The 19,674-nt window shown below is 42.2% G+C and overlaps 1 protein-coding gene across 1 annotated transcript in view; it reads right to left on the bottom strand.

Annotated features, from left to right (window-relative positions):
- Nucleotides 1–19,674, bottom strand: part of LRP1B (LDL receptor related protein 1B) — a 1,445,547-nt gene that overhangs the window by 1,164,740 nt on the left and 261,133 nt on the right. The window contains exon 4 of the mRNA XM_033944130.1: nucleotides 12,953–13,210. Coding sequence (XP_033800021.1) covers nucleotides 12,953–13,210 — 258 coding nt within the window. The remainder of the gene's footprint in view (nucleotides 1–12,952; nucleotides 13,211–19,674) is intronic.

Raw genomic sequence — 19,674 nt, 5'->3', positions numbered from 1 at the left:
AGAGGAAAAATAAAAATAAAATAAACATTTTAACAAGACAGCATTGATCTAAATACTTTGGAAGGTAGAAGAGAGGAGAGAAAGGAATAGAAGCAGAAGGGGGAGCCGTTGAACAGTAGAATTCTGGAGAAATTTAAATGATAGAAATAGAACAAAACAAAAACAAAAGGCAAAACAATAGATAAGATTAAAGATAAATCATAAGCTGGAAAGAAAAATAAAATAAAACTTTGTCTTCAATCCACGGTTTCAGCGTCAGTGATGAAGTGGAGCAAGTAAGTTTAGGAGGAGCGATTGACGTTTCCAGAAAGGGCTTCTTCAGGGAAGAGACTTGGCAGACAGTCCCAGGATGCCTATGTCTCCTCCCCTGCGATGTTCTCCCATCCATGCATTCCCTCCCAGACACACTGCCCGTGCCCCAGCCGCTCCAAGGATAGTAAAAGTGATTTAAAAAAAAAAAACCTAACGCAGCTTGATAAAAGAGGGTCATAGCTTTTACTTTCTAGGCTTGGCTTACCTGCCAACTGCACTTCTTTCTTGTAAGTGATTGTAGCAGGCCATTTAGTTTCCATTATGCTATAGAACTGACACTGCTGGCTAATAAGATGTTGAATATAATGATAATCAAAGCGACATGCTTTCAATTAATACAGGAGGCAGGAAACTAACAGTTCTATTAATTGGCATTGCTCAGACAATTTAGCTTTTTTGTGTGTTGTCAATAATCATTTTTTTTGCAGATGACTGGAGTCTGAAGAACCTGACTAGGCATACTAAAATGTCATTATCAATACTGGTATTATTGGTAAATGTGATACTGAGACAAACAGAAGGACATGATGCTGTCAATCTCATTTCTGAATTGGAGAATTTCTGCTAGAGAAATCAAAGAGAGATGCAGCAAAGGCAAATAATTTAAGAGTGGCAATATTGAAACAGGCTTGACATGTAAACAGTTGTATTTCTTATTATTATTTTCATGGAAAGATTCCAGAGTATATGTTAAATTTAGTAGAATTATCATCTGATAAGAATTATGACATGGGGTTAGATTCACTAAGCAAACCAATCGTGTACTGATCGGTTTGTGACCCCTTTGCGACCCAGTTTCCCTCCGACCCGATTCAAAAACCTCTGTCCCGCTCATCCTCCGATCCGTGCATGCAAGTGAGGGGGAACGGCATTCAAATGTAGGCCGGCAGCGATTCACTAAACAAAATGAGGGACACTGACTGGGCTGACGATCCAAAAATAAACAACTGCTGAGGACCAGTTGTTCAGGTCCTTTCCGACAGCCCTGCCTTCTGCCGCCCTGCTCTCTGCCCTACTTCTCTGCCCTCTGCCCTGATCTCCTGCTCTCAGCCCCCAACTTTCCAGCTCTGTCTGCCCCATCTCTCCTGCTCTCTCCCCCCGACATTCCAGCACTCTGCTCTGATCGACTTACCTGCAGTGCGAGCCTGTGGTTTTAACCCGCGGGTTTAAAGCAGGTTAGAACCCAATTCACTGGGCTCGTAAAAGTTAGAAAAGTTAAGAGAGAAAGAAAAAAGGTTGTTGCTGCTGCTTTAAGCATGCGCAGACCATCTACAGATGGTCTATGCATGCGTTGGGATCACTATAAAGTGATCCGGGCGCTTGATTGGGGGCATGATTCTGATTGCCCTCATTTGCATGAGGGCGATTCGTGAATCAGCACCCTAGACACGGATCGGATCGGATCCCTCACAGATCGGATCCGATCCGTGTCCTTATTGAATCTAGCCCATGGTTAGCAATCATTAGAGGTTAAGATTTCCAAGTCTTAGAGGCATTAAATATAAGACAATACACTCTATTAAGCTCATAATCAAAACATTTAAACGTCCAAAAACCAGCATAGGCACTTGGACATCCTATGTAAAAGAGTCAAGGATTCTCCCTCAGTAATAATGTTATTCTATCACTGGGCAGCAGAGGGTGCTGGCCCAGTAGTGTGGAAACTACAGCTCCCAGGATGCACTGGGCTCATCAGTCCTGCTGAGTCACAGGGGCGGTCCTCAGGCAGGGAGGAAAATATATGCTTGAGCCTGGGATCTGTTCAGGGCGGTCTTTTAGCGAGAGAGGTGAACACCTGATTTTTCTCTAGACATCAGCTGAGGGCAGAGCTGTGGGAAAAGGACTGATGCCTATACTGCTTGAATGAGGTAAGCCAAGCTAACAAGCTGTAAAATGGGAGGCTAACTAAAAAGAATAAAAACATTTTCTTTATATAAGACTCTGTCATGTCCTAATCTGTCCTCTCCAGCACATGTGCTTCCTTATCACATCCTAATAACCAGGACGTCCAAGCGTAACGTGACCATTTATTTTTTCATCAAAACGGAACATCTATTAATATTCATGCCCACCCCCAATCCTGCCCTAGCCCCACCCTCAATTTCTTCCATTCATTTTTCATATACACAAAATATCTTATTAATTCATAATGGTAAACATAAAATTTTAAAAAAACACAAAGCACATTGTACGCAGAGAAAATGTTAATTATCATTTACGAGTTTCAGATTTTTTTCAAAGATGTCAAGGCAGATTACTTTAAAATATGCAATGTCAGCTCAGTAACTTTAGAAAAATAGACAAATATAGTGCAAAATATAGACAGCAGATATAAATTCTCAAAATGGACACATTTTGATCACTAAATTTAAAATAAAATCATTTTTCCTACCATTGTTGTCTGGTGATTTCATGAGTCTCTGGTTGCACTTCCTTCTGACTGTGCATCCAATCTTTCTTTCTTTCGTATCCAACATTTCTTTCACAATCCAGCCTCATCCCCTTTGGGTCCAGGTCTCTCTCTCTTTTCCCTCTGTTACCCTCCCCGGATCTATTGTCAGTTCTCATTTGTACCTTTGTTCCAGGTCTCCCTCTCTCTCCCTCCTCTGTTATGATCTTAAATCTCCCTGTTCTTTTCCAGGGTCTCTCCCCCTCTGACTGAACCTCCCATAGTCCTGCATCTGCCTCCTTCTTTCCCCTTTGGTCCAGGCCTTTCTCTCTCTAGTCTTTCTAATCTGCTTACAAACCCCCTCCCCCACTTATCTGCCTCTTTCTCGCCTTCCTTCCTCCCTCCCTCCTTCCCTCACAGCTGATTTTAGCATATCTCTCTCCTCCTTTTCTCCTCTCAGATCTGGTATCTATCTCCTTCCTCTTTTCTTCCTCCCAGGACTGGTATCTGTCTCTTCCCCTTCCCCCTTGCTCAGGCATCTCTCTCTCCGCTCCCTTCCTCCTGTTCTTCCTTCTCAGTTTATTTTCTGCCTCTGTCTAAATTCTTTCTTACTATTCAGTCCTCAATTTCCCTCTTTCATTGTGTCTACCTATAGCTTGCCAACTTTTTCCCTCACCCCTTCCAGTATCTAACTCTATCCTCTTCCCTCAATCCAGCATGTGCCATTTTTTTCTTTCTCCTCCCCACTTCTTTCCAGCGTCTGCTCCCCCTCTCCCCCCACTTCCATTCAGAGTCTGTCCCTCCTCTCCCCCACACTTTCATTCAGCGCATGTCCCTCCTCTCCCCCACACTTCCATTCAGCATCTGTCCCTCCTCTCTTCCACACTTCCATTCAGCGTCTGTCCCCCCTCTCTCTACCCCTTCCATCTACTGTTCACCCTCTGTCTCACCCCTTTCATTCTCTGCCCTTTCTGCCCTTTCCATCCAGTGTCCACCCTCTCTCTCTTCCATATGGTATCTTCCTTCTTTCTATGCTCCTTCCATAAACTGTCTCCTTTGTACATGATTCATTTCAGCTTAACCCCCCTCTCCATTTTTCTGTCTCCCTATGCTCTGGAATCCCTCTCTTCTCTTCTCTTCTCCTTTCATTTCTTCCTTCCCATTCCACCCCATGGTCTGGCATCTCTATCTCCTTCCCTTCCTCCCCTCCCCCATGCCCTGGCATCTCTCCCTCCCCCCTCCATGGTCTGGTATCTGCTTTCCTTTCCCTCACTCCCGTGGACTTGACTTCTCTCGTTCCTCTCCCTTTTCCTTCTACCTCCTTCTGTGTCAGCATGCCTCCTATCTACCTATTACTCCAATATCCAGAATTTCCTTTTTCTTCTTACTGCATCCACCCCGTGTCCAGCATCTCCCACCTGTCTTCCTACTCACGTCATGTCTGTTTTTTTTCCTTCACCTTACAACCTCCATGTCCAGCATCTTCCTGTGTTCCTTTTTTTCTTCCTTATCTGATTTAGCAGCTTTCTCTCCTTTCCTGAGCCAGCCAACCCACCATCTTCCCACATCCCATTCCAGTACCTCCCCTCTTTTCCCCAGCATCTATACTATAGGCCGGGATGGTATAGATGTCCCTCAGGAATCAGCCCTCAGCTTAATTTAGAGGCAAGTGTTCCAGTGCTGCTGCGAGACTGGAGGGCATTCTCAGCTGTCATCAGCCCTGCCTTTGGCTGCGCTGGTAATGCTAAACTGGATGGTAAAAACTAAGACAGAAGCCACAGGACTTTTCCATTTGCCTGCATCGCGCTAAGTTCTGCCGCTCTCGATCCCGCCCCTCAAAACAGGAAGTCACTTCAGAGGGGGGCGAGATCGAGAGTAGCAGAACTTAGAGTGATGCAGTCTGTTGTCCCTGCGCACAGCTTCGGGACGCTATCCCTGAAAATGGGACATTTTGGCGTCCCGAAGCGGTAGGTCAGGACAACGGGACGGTCGGTCCTATAACGGGATGGTCCCGTTGAAAACGGAACGTATGGTCACCTTATCCAAGCGCCAAGAATCAAAACCAACTTTCTGGACATCCAGCAGGATTTCCAAGCCGCTGAACATTGTCACCCACAACCTCAGGGCAATGGGTCCAGGGCTGCGGAGACAAGGAGGAATGCTTGTGTGCCGCTGCGGGCGACACAAGGAAAAAGAAAATATAGAGTTTAGTGAAAGGATTGCCAACAAACCAGGAAAGTATTTGTCAAAATCAGGACTGGATTTATTGCTAACATCCAAGCAAACAGGCTGCTTCACTTGAGTGTTCATATACCAGTCTTCACTCAATACAAAAAAATAACTTTGTCAGGATACTTCATCAAATAGCACAGTCTCACAATCTTGAGCTTCAAATTCAGTAACAATACAATTTATTATCAAGCTGCAATGGGCTCTATATTTAGCAAGAGAGCCCCAGTTTGGAAAACTTTCTTCAAAGGAAAAAATACCAAAAAGAAAAAACAGTCTTTTCCTTCAGGTTACAAACCTGAACTACTGCCAGTGCAACAGCACTGTTCTTCCCCCAGCAATGAAAAAGTGCTGGACAGGTGGTGTGCACCACGTGGTGATAATTGCCACAATTTAGGCTCTCTATCCCACCTCAATAACATGGGGCAAACCCCCACCACCTTGGCAGAGAAAAGTCCACCTTCCCCACAAGGAAGAAAAATCAAATCAAACAATTCAGTGAAAGCTCTTTACAGTTCTTAGTCCCCTGCTTCCAATTCAACAGGTAAGTAAAGCACAACTCAGAAAAAAAAAAACAGTCCAAAAACAAAACACAAGCTTTATATTCCAGTTACTCTCACTTGCCTTTGACCCAGCACACTTCCATGGGTTGAACTTCATTCAGTGCCTCAGCGTTAGGCTCCGGTTCCAATTCCATGTCTTGAATGCCTTCCACTGGATCAGGAGTTAGCTCAGCACTGGCTTCTGTAAACTCCATGCAATCGGGTAATTGGTGGCCCTGCAGAGCTCTCAGCCCTGAGCTTGGCTGCCAGTCTTTCAACTGCAGCTGCTCTTCTCCTCTCAACTTCTCCCTCTGCCTTTCTAATAGCTCAGTCCTAAGGTTTAGGAACTTGCAACCACGCCCCAAACTCCCAGGTGCAGAGGATATCCGGTTATAAACCCTGAGATAGCGTGGGGGAGGGGAAAATTGCAACTCAGCCCCTGAGCTCCCTCTACTGGACACAGCAGGAAAGTCAGTCATTTTACCAGAATGGGTTTTAACCTGGTCAGGCTGAGGAATGACATCTTTGGAAATGGGTCTTATACTAGGGCCAGATCTAGCAGGCACATCCTGCATATCACAACATACAGAGCATAAAGGGGTGTATTGGGGTGTGTGTTAAGGGTAGGCATTGGGCAGGCTTAAACCTGGATGTCCTGCAGCAATAATTGAAACTTTACCAGGACGTCCAAGAAGGAACTTACATAGACCTGTTTTACATGTGTTTAAGTGTTCCAAATGTGACCAAACTGAGATGACCACTGGAGGGTTTAAGGCATGAACCCCCTTTACTCCCCCAGTGGTCATGACCCATTCCCACCACCCATGAATTGAAAAAAACCCAGTAGGCTTCCCATCAGCTGATCATGGCAGGGGAATCCCTATCAGCTGAGCTGAATTGGCAGATAAATTTTTTTCTCCCTCCTTCCCTCACAATGATCCCACATCCCCCTCCACAGAGAGCCCCCATACTATACCCCCCCTCCAACATCCACTAACTTCCTCAAACACTCCTGACATTCTCCCACACACCCCTGTACCTTCGATATAAAAATCGGCAGGAGGGATGCCCACTCCCTCCTGCCGCTGGGCCCCATAAAACCCCTACACCCTACCCCAAACTGTGGCACCCCCTAAACCCCTGCCTCTCTTCCAATTCACTATTTTTGAAACTCGGTTTCTATACATATTTCTAGGTTGGTTTTGTCTGTAGTGCATAGAAATTGAATAGGAGGCATGTTTTAGGTGGACATTATAGTCACCTATCGTTTTAGATGCCATTTACAGAATTTCACCCTTAGCGCCTTCAAAATAGAAGGCAGTAAATGCCGGATTCTGTAACCGGTGTTGATATCAGCAGGAACCTTAAATGTGGCCGCCAATCGCGTGACAATTACTCCTCTATGCTGGTTTCAGAAATGTGCCTATGTGAAAGACAGGCACTGGAAATATAGGCCAGGGTTTTCAAGGCCTACATTTCTGGCACCTATCTTTGCGTGAATTGCACCTACACAGGCACTTTAGGCCGCCACTTCTGGCATTGGTCAAGCCTACTCTGGCATTCTAAAATGCCTTCATAGGCACAATTCCAGTGCCTTTTATTTAGGCACTGGTAGACGCTTCAACATCACTGTTTAACGTTTCTGATGGTGTTCTTCACTTAAAAGGCACCGTGTTATCTTTTTGCAGGTATCGTGGCAACATTAGCACATGACCAGACAAAAAATGCCATATAAAATCTAGGCTTAGAGCATGGGAAAATCCTGTATTAGGACATGCTATGCCTAGGGGTACCAGATTTTACTTTAGTAAAATTCAGACCCCCTAGGCCTGCCAAGTTCAACCCATCTCTACCTTGTTATGCCCCGGTCCCGCCCCCAGTCCCGCCCTAGCCCCTCCCCCCCTCCCCCCCGTTGCCTGCTCTCATCAGGCAGGAGGAAATCGGCGCATGTGTGAATTTGTTCCCGCCAAGCATGATTTAGAGGGAAGCTTTTCAAAATTCTTTATTAATTTTTAATCAAAAACAGTGTCATACAAATAAAAGAACAGTAGGTATTACATACATTACACTAATTTCTGTTCAGATAACATAAATATCATTCAATAATTTCAGATTCTTGCATCTATCAGAATATTACCTAATATATAAAATCTGGACAAAGTGATTTTACCTGTAAACCGTGCCGAGCTCTATCTTTATGGAGATGTTGTGGTATACAAACTTAAGGTTTCGTTTCGTTTAGTTTTGAAAAGCCATCCAGACCCCCGGCCATATCCTTGAAAAGGAGGACTTGTCCAGGGAAATCCAGACGTCTAATAACCCTAGCTATGCCCAGATTGTATGACACTTTACTAAAATGGTCCCTATGAGTCTGTAATGAGACAAATCATTTTTCTATATTTTTTTTTTGGGGGGGGGGACGTTTGTAACAGTTGCACATGTAAATAGCAGATTTACACATTGAAAAGTCCTTACATATTAACTACAATTTTTTAGAAAAGTTGATGCTTGTACGCATTTATGGCACACAGAGTTTTGACAGGGGCACATTCTGGGTATTTTTTTGACTGGATCTGAGAAGTATTGAATGTATTTGCTATAGTGTAAGAAACAATGTGACTCTGCATTTACGGCTGATTTAGGTCATTTATAGTTTGCAGCTACCTGCTCATTTAGGTTAGGATTTTGGAGAAGTGAAATTCCGCTTATATCTGTGGTGAACATAGCTAACTGATTCAGTGAAAACTATGACCCTCTTTTATAAAGGCGCGTTAAGTGTTTTAGCACGGATTTAGTGCACGCTAACTGCTAACACATCCATAGGATAACATGCCCGTATTAGCATTTAGCGCGTGTTTAGCTTGTTTAATATTTAGCGCACGCTAAAAAGCTTAGTGCACCTTTGTAAAAGAGGGGGGTATGTGTTTCCACAACTTGGCTCCTTCAGGGGCAATCTGACAAGGATTTGGAGGGATGTAAGGCCATGCGCAGAGGCTTACTGTGGCTCCTCATTTGCATAAAGCCACTACAGGCAGAAAAACAAAAAGTGAGGCCCTGAACAAAAAACAGAGTTGTTAAATGGCAGGGCCAGCACTGGGCTCCTCAAATAGTTCCTCTTGGATATCCATTTTTGTAAAATCTTGCACTTGAATGCTTAACTGGTAGTACTAATGAGACATATGTTATAAAATCTGCCACTTACATATTGGAAGTCTCAAGTGATGTTATTCTTTTTTTTTATTGTACATATTTATAAAATGAAGCAAAACAAAATTATTAGGGAGGGGAGAGGGACACAACTCCTTGGTGTGTTGACTTAAAAAATGTTACGAGCTGTAGTTTTAAGTTTGTCTTCAAAAAAGTTTTGAGAGAGTTTTCAAATATCCAGTGCCTTAATGAGTTACAATATATTACTGTAAGAAAAACGACATGTTCATCTAACTGTGGAATTATCTTACAATTTTCAATAGAGGAATGTTCTTTTGATAAGAGAGAGCAAAATCTATGACAATGAATTTCATGATAGAATAGTTAGTTGACTCATACAACATCGTATCAATTTAACAGTCTCCCGGTAGAGGTGGTGGAGACAAAGACTGTCTGATTTCAAGAAAGCCTGGGATAGGCATGTGGGATCTCTTAGAGAGAGAGGAAGAGATAATAATGGCTACTGCGGATGGGAAGACTGGATGGGCCATTTGGCCTTTATCTGCCATCATGTTTCTATAACCATAAAGCTCTATGACATCACAATGCAGGTGTCAAGAGTCTTAGCCAATAGTGAGAGGAGGAGATAATGGTTACTACGGATGGGCAGACTGGGTGGGCCATTTGGCCTTTATCTGCCATCATGTTTCTATGCTTAGCTTATCTAAGATCAGAACTTAGAATCGTTTTCAACAGAAAACATGTTTTAACAAATGTAGGGGTCCTTTGCACTGCAGTAAAAAATAGGACTCAGCATGCCTTTACACCATATGCTAAGACCATTTTAGCTGTGACCATAAAATCTCCACATTTTCTATTAAATTGTGACAGTGTGATAATGTTCCCATTAGCATACAGCCTTTTTTTTAAAAAAAAAAATTTACCATTTGAGCATTTAAAACCATCTATTTAGGAGGCAGTAAGAGCTCCCATGTCAACGTGTGCTAATCGGTTAACATGCACAAATGCATTAAGGGCCAGATTCTGTAATTATCATCTAGAAAAGATAGGCGTCTAAAGTTAGGCACCAATTTCAAGTCAATCACACTAAGACACCCATGACAGAATCAACCTTAGCGGTGCCTAACTTAAAACTTAGGGCTCCTTTTACAAAGCCGCGCTAGGGCCTTAACGCGCGGAATAGTGCACGCTAGCCGCTACCGCCTCCTTTTCAGCAGGCAGTAGATTTTCGGCTAGCGCGCACTATAGTGCGCACTAATCTGGTGCGTGCGTTAAAAACGCTAGCACACCTTTGTACAAGGAGCCCTTAGTTGTTATCACTAATGGTCTCAATTGTTATTTATACTTAGAGCAATAATTATAATCTTTTTTTTTTTATTACTCCAAGATGTTAGAAAATTTCATTCAATTCAATCTCTCACATTCATTTAAACCCAAAACGCAACGGAAGCCTCAGATACACCACTCCACTGTCCAACATATGTTTTACTTAATGGGGAAAAGTTTTGGTGTTAATTCCTCATAGGCCTGAGCATTTTTTCATATGTATTAACACCAAAAATTCTCCCCATTTAGAAAAACATATATTGGACGGTGGAGTGGTGCATCTGATGCTTCCGATACGTTTTGGGTTTAAATGAATTTGAGAGATTGAATTGAATGAAATTTTCTAACTTAAAAGTTAGGCACCTGTAATGTAGGCCAGGGTTTTACACCTAGCGGCACCTAAGCCTCTTATCCTTAAACACACCTACTTTGGTGTTAGACACCATGCGACAGGATCTTTTATACTCGTGCCTAAAAAGATTGGGATCCTGTCTCTGAAGTAATTTTTTTTTTTCAATTATGAGCTTGTTAAAACTCATTATTAAGCCAATTTACTAATTAATGCTGGGTTTTACTAAACACCAGTAGAGGTTGCTACTGCAGGCAGGTATGATAAATGCTTTAACGCTCAGAATTCCTATAGTATCTGGTAAATGGGCAAATCAGAGGCTTAGGTCACTCCCAGTGCATTCCTGGATTCACCTGGAAGGAGGCCTAATGTCCTGATTGGTCTATGCACATAAGACCCCTTCCTATAGGAGGGGCTGTAGGAATCTGGGCCAATCAGGACCTTAGGTCCCTCCCCTATTCATCCCAGGATGCTTCTGGAAGGGGAAGGCCCACTATTTTGAAGAGGCAGGCCTGCCGGCAGGAGGGAGTAGGCATCCCTCCGGCCTGCCTTTGTTCTTAAGGTATGGGGTGATGGGGGTGTTGGGGTTTCGTGGGGTGTCAGGGTGGGGTGTTTGGAGGTTCAGGGGGCCAGTGGCAGGAGGGAGAGGACATCCCTCCTGCCAACCTCAGAGAGGGCTTGTGTGTTGGGGGTTGTCAGGCAGGAGGGAGTAGGCATCCCTCCTGCTGATTTGGGGGGGGTATGCATGTTGGGAGGTGCCAAGCAGGAGGGAGTGGGCATCCCTCCTGCAAATCTCAGGGATTGAATGTCAGGGGGATCCTCTGCTGCAGCTGGCTCAGCTGATCACGGCAGGGGTATTTTTCCATTGATCAGCTGAGCTGTCAGGATTCCCCAAAGCTGCAGTTTTATGGAGTCCAACCGGCTCAACTGATCGGAGATTCCCATGCCGCGATCAGCTCATCTAGCGCATCTACTTTTCCGATGAAAAGTAGGCCAGCATTCTGCAGGCCTACATTTCAGGCATGTATCATGGCTCTAGGGAGATGTATAGGGATGCTTAAACTCACCCAAGGCCACTTCTGGGCTAAACCATGTCCAGACTCAGCCTTGGGTGAGCTTAAGTGCCCCGATATGTCTCCCTAGACCCATAACATATACCTACAGTGCAGGCGTCCTGCAACAGGGAGTTTTTTTTGGTTGGTTTGTTTGTTTTTTACGTACATACTGATTGGCTGCCAGACAGCTTTAACACACCTACTAGAGAATGACACGGTGACAAAATTTGTCACCATTCCCGTCCCCGCGGATAACCGCGGGAAATAATCCCATGTCATTTTCTAGTGTCTATTTCAACCTCAGTCCTTCTACACCAGCATTCTTCAATTGTCACACTCATACTCTGATTCTTCCCTCTCTCCTTAAAGAATGACATGAAGATGGTTTCCCGCGGTTATCTGCGGGGACGGGAACGGTGATGAATTTTGTCACCGTGTCATTCTCTAACACCTACCACCACCTATAGTTGGAACTCCCAATTACAGAATCAGGCCTTCAGTGTCTGCCTACAGGCACAACCCCATTTTAGATAGAATGTAGAAATCAGAATTGAAACCTCCCGTTTGAGGTTGTTAGCGTCCAATTGGCGCTAATTGGCTTAATAAGCAATTACATTGTGTGCACAATATTGATTGCAATATATAAAATTAGTGAGTTAGAGGGCCTTTGAATACTGTGTCGTATGCTTTTTGGAGTATACACGAGTATAAAATATACTATCTTTCTATCCTGAAATAAGTTTTAGTTGTTCTGCAAAAAAGCTTTTCTAGATAATAGCTGTTTAGGAAGATAACCTTTATTACAGTCCTACTACTCAGGTAATGCTTTGCCTACCTAACTGAACCCTACCAGCTTCTTGAAGTAACCAGACATTTTCTTTTCTCATGTATGACAACTAAATGCAATGAGTTATTTTATGTTGATTAGAAACCAAGCAGTTCAACATATCTTCTCTGAATAATAACAGTTCCATTACTTTCCTTCCTTCTAGTTTTGCCTATATGATATCTGTCAAATACACTTATCACTGCATGATATCTCGTACCCATCTCATTTTTGAGTCTCACTGCATGTCAGAGAGGTAAATAGCAAAGAAGCAATAAACAGTATGTCATACTCGAAAGCTGTAATGTTTAATGCATAAGAGAAATAAAAGTATGTCCACGTATCAACATAAAAAAGAAGAAAATTTGTGTTTCCTTTTCCATCTAAAGATAGGTGATCATTTGTATATATTGGGATTCATAATTTTAGTCTTAGACGGCTGAAAATAGGTCAAATTTTCAGCACATCCTTAATGAATATGCATGTAATAGATCGGTATGTATATCATCCCCATCCTATGCAAATATATCTTATGCAAACCATATTCAGGAAGGATTTCTTGAAAATTTGATCTGTTTGTGACTATCAAGGACTGAACTCATGCAGCTCCGATATGCATATGAATATTTCAATACCTCTTATTGTGATCCGCCTGGAACTGAACGGTTAAGGTGGAATAGAAGTCAATAAACGTAATGTAATGTAATATGGACATATTATTCAGGATTATACCAAGAAAAAATTGTGAATACTTACTGTGAAGATATTGGGTAACCTTAATTTCCCAGACATCTGTAAAATTCCATGTTTCTGTTAACCTGGAACATTTCAGCTGACTTGATGATTCCTTGGATCCAATCCAACAAACTGTGCTCTTCTCATACATAAAATCCAGTGTATGAATTTCATTTGCATTCACCTGGCTCATTGTAGATGTTTTAATGCTGTTGAGATTCAATACTTCAATTGTTTCAGAATTAGCAATCAGAAGCACTGGAGGTCTATCGGCAGGTTCTGAAATAAAGCAGAAAATAGCAATAAAGTTTAGTTGCAATACCAAAAATCAGAATATACATCCAACTAAATGAATTTCCAGAACAAATTCTGTGGGTTGCACCTGTTTTTGTTATGGCAAGGCTACAATGCAGATTCTTGTAGTCACAGTGCCCCTGGAGTAAACTGCACTCTTTGTACAGTAAGTTCAAAAAGATTTTAAAGGTTGAAAAATAAAACCAAACTTTAGGCCCGCCGATAATGTCAACAGAAAAATCAATCAAATAAGGTGACTTCTGCAGGTCTTTATGCTCTTTGATGAAACTTGGTGGCAATCAAACTATCATTTCATTAAGATAGTGACTTTGATAATTCATGTCAAAAACATTTTTGGGAATTAGCAGAAAAGATGCATGAAGTTCAGTCTATAAGCCCAGCTGATCTAGGCAGCTAACTTAGGGGTCCTTTTACTAAGACGCACCAATCAATTTAGCGCGTGCTAAAGATTAGCACACGCTAAATACTAAGGCGCCCACAGAATATAATGGGCGCCTTAGCAATTAACACGTGCTAATCTTTTGCGCACGCTAAATCGATTAGCGTGCGCTAAATCGGTAAGAATGCCTTAGTAAAAGGACCCCCCTTAATTATTTAGAAAGCTTAATCAGAAGCAATAATGAGCTCATAATTGACAAATTTAAATAAATTAGGTGATAGATGTTGAAATTGGTAAGTGCCTACAACTTTCAGGTAGTCTTCTAGTCCAAGGCACCTACCAGAAAGAGAGAACCGGGGCAGATCATTGACAGATTTTGGGTGTGTTTTACATCTAGGTGCCAAATTGAACGTAAGGCTGTTAAAATAATGCTGGGGTTATTTCACTGCCAAGCCATAGCAAGATGCTCCTGAACATTGCACAGGAATCAGCACCAAACTGATTATCCCTCTAGGGTGGCTCCCAACGGGGCCTCTCTCCTCCAACCCTTCCTCCCCCCAACCTCCCAACCAGACTACCTTTTCCCCTAGTGGTGGGGCTCAGAAGGAAGTACCCACCCAGTTAACTATACCCTAATCCTTTTCCCTAACCCCTGTAGATCCCTTTGGATTTACCTTACTTCAATGTCCACTTGTTCCTGCCCTGGCTGGTGCCTAATTTAATAGGGTGCTAGCAAGCCCTAGTGGTAGACTCACAGTACCATTTCTAGGAGGTCATGTTTATTTTTTTCAAAAAGTGAAAGCAACTTTTTCACATTAACTGCCAGATTTGCTATTAATTAATTGTATTAATTAATAGCCTGCCTTTTTCTGTACTCCTCTTCCACTCCTTTTGCAATTTTATCATAAAATCTTGCATTAAGCATTCACCCCCTCTTTTACGAACACATAGGGTGGATTTTAGCACCAGCAGCAGTGGTAACCGCTCCGACGCTCGTACGATTCCTAGGAGCGTTGGAGCAGTTACCGCTGCTGCTGGCGCTTACACCCACGTTATGCGTTTGTAAAAGAGGGGGTTAATGTGTGAACTAGCATTAAGCACACAAAGGGCATTTGTATAGCTAGGTGCTCACATGTGTGTGCATGCAAATATAATAAAATAATAGCACTTAATGCATGTAAGTGTCAGAAAGTGATAAAACATTGTCCTATAAGCTTAAATACAAAAGGAGTATTCATATGGATAGAGCGCAGGAGAGCAAGAAAAACCAGGAGAAAAACCTCCACAATCAAGTCAAGAAACCAACAAACACAGCGGAGATCACAAGTATTGTTGGTGTGCAATTTTATTCCACAAATTACAAAATCGTGTGAGATGGCTTGACACGCACGTGTTTCAGTCTCCACAGCCTGCCTTGGGAGCCTTGGTTAGCCAATATGTAAATACTTGTGTAATACAGCTTTTCATGGGTCATAGCAATAATGTGAGAATCACGTATACATCCAGCTGTTTGAACATCCAGACTCCAAAACGCCTAGAAAAAGACCTTTTGGACATGGGAGGGATCATCCAAGTGATGGACTGGTCACCCAGTCATGGCAACAGAATAGTGGGGCACTGCTGTGAACTTCACAAAAAGGGTGCCATATAAACACCTCACTACAATTCCCTTGTAGGTCATGGTGAGCCCCCCAAAACCTCCTATACCCACCTGTCTACCATCCCAATAGCCCTTATGGCTGCAGGTGGCACCTATATGGCAGTACAGTAGGGTTTTGGTGGGCTCATATTTTCCACCATGAATGTAGTGGTTAGGGTAGCTTATGGGCCTGGGTACTCCTTTCTATGGATCTCTAGCCCACCTCTCAGACTACTTAAACCACCTCTGTGCAGCTCTACTAGGCTTTCTTATGCCAGGTGCTAATGTTCCGGAGGCAGGTATGTATGTTTCTATTCCGAGTTTTATTGCGGTGTGAGGGGGTCAGTGAGTGGGAGTCTTTACTTTGTCCTTGCAGTGGTTATCTGGCCACCTTGGATTCCTTTTGGGCACTTAGACCTATTGTTTTTAGATCAACTAAGTCACAACGTATAAGTTCCGTCTAGGCAGTCTTGTTAAACTTTCGATTATCGCTAGCTCAGCCCACATCCCGCCTACATCTCGCCCAAACCACTCCTCCAAAAACACCCCTTTCTGCTATGGGCATACAGAGTGATTATTAGGCCTAAAAGGTCCGTGGATACGTCTAAAAATCCTTTTCAATTATCATCACTTGGATGACCTGTCCTTTTTATCGTCCAAGTGACGACTTGGGCGGGTTTTTAGATGTATTTTTGTTTCGATAATGAGCCCCATAATGTCTACAGTGGCACCTAGATCCTTTTCTAGGTGCTCATTGTTTAGTCTAATTTTCTGCAGCTAGACCAGATTCACTTTTCTTCCCAGAAAATAGGTTTTAATAATCAGAGATAAGGCTTCTAGAATTTTCAGAATCTCCTACAAACTGTTCTTTAAAAAGAAATACACGTAGTAGCATTCTTATCCTGTATTAGGCTAAACTGAACCATAAGCATGCAACTAGTATTTTGCTTTAATTTTTTTTTTTAAATTCTGAGCAGATAGGATTAACATATATCAATACATTTTACTTTCTTTATCTTTTTATTACACAGCTTATTGTGATAGCAGTTGTGGCATAATTGACCTCTTTTGAATAAGTCAGTCGTTTTTCACTAAAGAGCATAACAGGCTATATTATCTGAGTAAAGTGGTAGGATTAGTAGGAAGCTATTGTACTGCAGAAGTGGCTTTAGCTTGGAAAAAAAACTGCTCAGAAGCATTTGTTCATGCATAAATATCATTTTTATTTCTTCCTAAAGCAAGTGCTAAAGATTTCAATATTTCTAGATGCAGGCTGTTTATAGAACATCTTAAAAATGGCAGCCTATAAATTTGAGAAAAGTCTATAGCTGAGTGATTAAATAATTAAATATTAAGAATATTTTATAAGTTGGACTTTTTGCGATGAAGCTACTAAGAAGTAGATTTGTGTAGAAACTTTTACTATTGTTTTATGGTTGCTCTGTTGTGACATGACTATTACAGGTTATTTCATTTTTTATGCTTCAAAATAAATAAAACTTTTTGAACTTAAAACAACTAAGAAGTAGATTTAAAACAAAACCAGAGAAAATATTTCTTCACAAAATATGTAATTAAATTTTGGAATTTGTTGCCGGATAATGTGGTGAAATCAGTTAGCTTAGCGGGGTTTAAAGAAGTCCATAGACCATTATTGAGATGGCTTGGGGAAATCCACTGCATATTCCTAGGATAAGCATCATAAAATCTGTTTTACTACTTGGGATCTAGCTAGATACTTGGGACCTGGGTTGGCCACAGTTGGAAACAGGATACTGGGCTTGGTCTGTCCCAGTATGGTAATTATTATGTTCTAAGTAAGGAAAGGTAGTAAAGACCCTGAATAAGAAATGTAGGGAGCAACATTAACAATTTCAAATACAAGGAAGGTATGATGAAGAAGGATAATAACATGAAGAAGATGGTGTATTAGATATGGTCCTCTTTACATTTGGTCAGTGTATGGATCCTCTAAGAGTTGGAGCCATATGGAATTTTATTGTCTTGCTCAAATTCTATTTTGGAAGCATATCAAATGTATGAGGGATTATACAGGCTGAATATGATGAGAAATTTTGAGATATGATAGAATTTTTCAGGATTGAAGATATTTTATGGCTTACACAAATGACTCTGAAGGCTCCAGAAGGTAGGAGATAAAGGGCAGGATGAGATAGTGGGACATTTTGTGTATTGGAGCTACAACAGGCTCAGTTGTCCATCCCCTGAGGGTGCCTGTCACCCAGTTCAAAGTATTTTTTTTTTTTTAAAGATCAGGGACATGGGATTAGGGGGTAAGTGAATTAAGTTATGATAAAGGGGTAATTCAATGAGGCCTTGGTTGTGATTTTGGAAACAATACTAGTTTTGTCATTTCTTTTAAAGGTTGCTTGCATAAAAATGTGGCAGGAATTTACCTTCAGTTGGCCATTTTTAGGGGGTAGAGGGGATTTTGTTGGGCAGGGTGATGGGGCATTTTGTTGTGCAATATTTTCTGGAATTATTTTTAGTCCTGTAATAAGCTCTGGCTCATCCACTTTAGGGATCTGGCCAATTGGAGTTTTAGGCTACTCTCAGTGCATCCCAGAATGCAATGGGAAGGAGGCTTAAGACTCCGATTAGCCCAGGTGCCTAAAGCCCCTCCTATGGGAGGAATCTTAGGCGCCTGGGCCAATCAAGGCCTTAGGCCCCTCCCTGGTGCATCCCAGGATGCATTGTGAAGGGGAAGGCCCACCATTCGGAAGAGGTGGGCCTGCCGGCCAAAGGGAGTAGGCATCACTCCGGCCGGCTTTCTACAAAAAGGTACTGGGAAGGGTACAGGTGGATTTTGAGGGGTGGGGGTGTTTAAGAGGGGTTACCTACATGCTAAAAATTAGAATTTGCTTTTTAGCGGACAGTAGGCACGTTCTGTGCTAATAGGTCAGTACAACTACAATGCCGCATGCTAACTAATTAACACAGGATTAGCGCATGAACTAGAAAATAGGTGTCAGTAAGTGCTCACGTGATGGTGGCCTCAGCATGCGGCAATGACCGAAACCGGGGAGAGTAAATAATAATAACTTTATTCTTTTATACCACCATAACCAAAAGTTCTAGGCGGTTTACACTAAAAAAAGCTGGACAATCAGCGAAATACAATAATACAGTAAAACATAGAAATATTTGTAAAATAGAATTTCAATAATAAAACTCACTAAGTAATAAACTTATTGAACAAAGTGGTCTTAATTAATTTCTGAAAACTGTAATAGGATAACATAGCTTGCTGAATACATTTACCTAAGCAAGATTGTTGCCTACCAGCTTGAAATGCTAGAGTCCTATCTAAGAAGGTCTTATATCTACACCCATTAATTTTTGGAGAATCGTTGGATTAACTAATTTGTATTTTGGTATATTTTTCTTCTTTGTTTTGTTGATGATAGATATATTTTTTACACGATATATTTCATGTGCTACATTGTATATTGTATGCCATTATTGCTAAGAGCTGTTTCACAATTGCTAGGGCCAGTTCCCCGTCCGCACTGTCTGATATCCCGGCCGATGTGCCCGCCTAATGCTGACTCGGACTTAGCAAACCAAGAGTGCTGGGCTCAGTGGATCCCGGCATAACAAAAGTGCTTGGCTCACCCAGACTTGGCACTGGCAGAGTTCTTGATGCCGTGGATGACGCCCCGCTCTCCTCCACTCGCGAGGTGGGATTCTGTCTCGGCCCTGTATTGTGCATGTGTTGTCTCATCTCGCCGACCCCAAATCGTTGTATGTTTTCCCTAAATTCTCGCATCAGCACTTCCATCTCACCATCTGCCGATGTAGATGCTCCTGCTCTCAGTGTAGTTTCTTTCCTCGCCTGTGATGCTCACTTCGGACCCTTCCCCAACACCAGCTGTGCAGGGGCCTTGGCAGTCTTTTTCGCTGAAGGAGCCTTGGCACTCCATTTTGAGGGTGGCTTCTTTGTCGGAGCCATCCTGCAAGCAGATACTATTGGCAAAGAATAGGAGCAAAATAGCAACAGCAAATATATGTACAATTCATGACCACTGCAGTCTATGCCTGAGAAGATTAATACATGCCCTTTCTGACTATCATGCCCTTGCATATCATAATTAGCTTCCCACCTGATGACCTTCAGGCATATGGCAATGATCAAGCAAACTGCTTAAATTTATTTTTTTTTTTTTGGTTAACAAGTTCAGTGAATCCTCATAAAGTATCTTGCCAGCATGAAAATACATGTACCTAAATTCAATAAAACCTTTCTTCAATAAAGCCTTTCTAGTACTACTACATAATTCATTTCCCGTCTTGCTAAAATTGCTTCTTGCTAACTTATACATTCTGAAGCCAATTTCCCAAAGGCAGGGCTGGTTATTCAATTTCTGCTGCCCTGGGCCCTCCCCACAT

Source organism: Geotrypetes seraphini, chromosome 5 (assembly GCF_902459505.1).
Source record: "Geotrypetes seraphini chromosome 5, aGeoSer1.1, whole genome shotgun sequence".
NCBI classification, from domain to species: Eukaryota; Metazoa; Chordata; class Amphibia; order Gymnophiona; family Dermophiidae; genus Geotrypetes; species Geotrypetes seraphini.
This window is presented reverse-complemented; position numbering and strand designations above follow the sequence as displayed.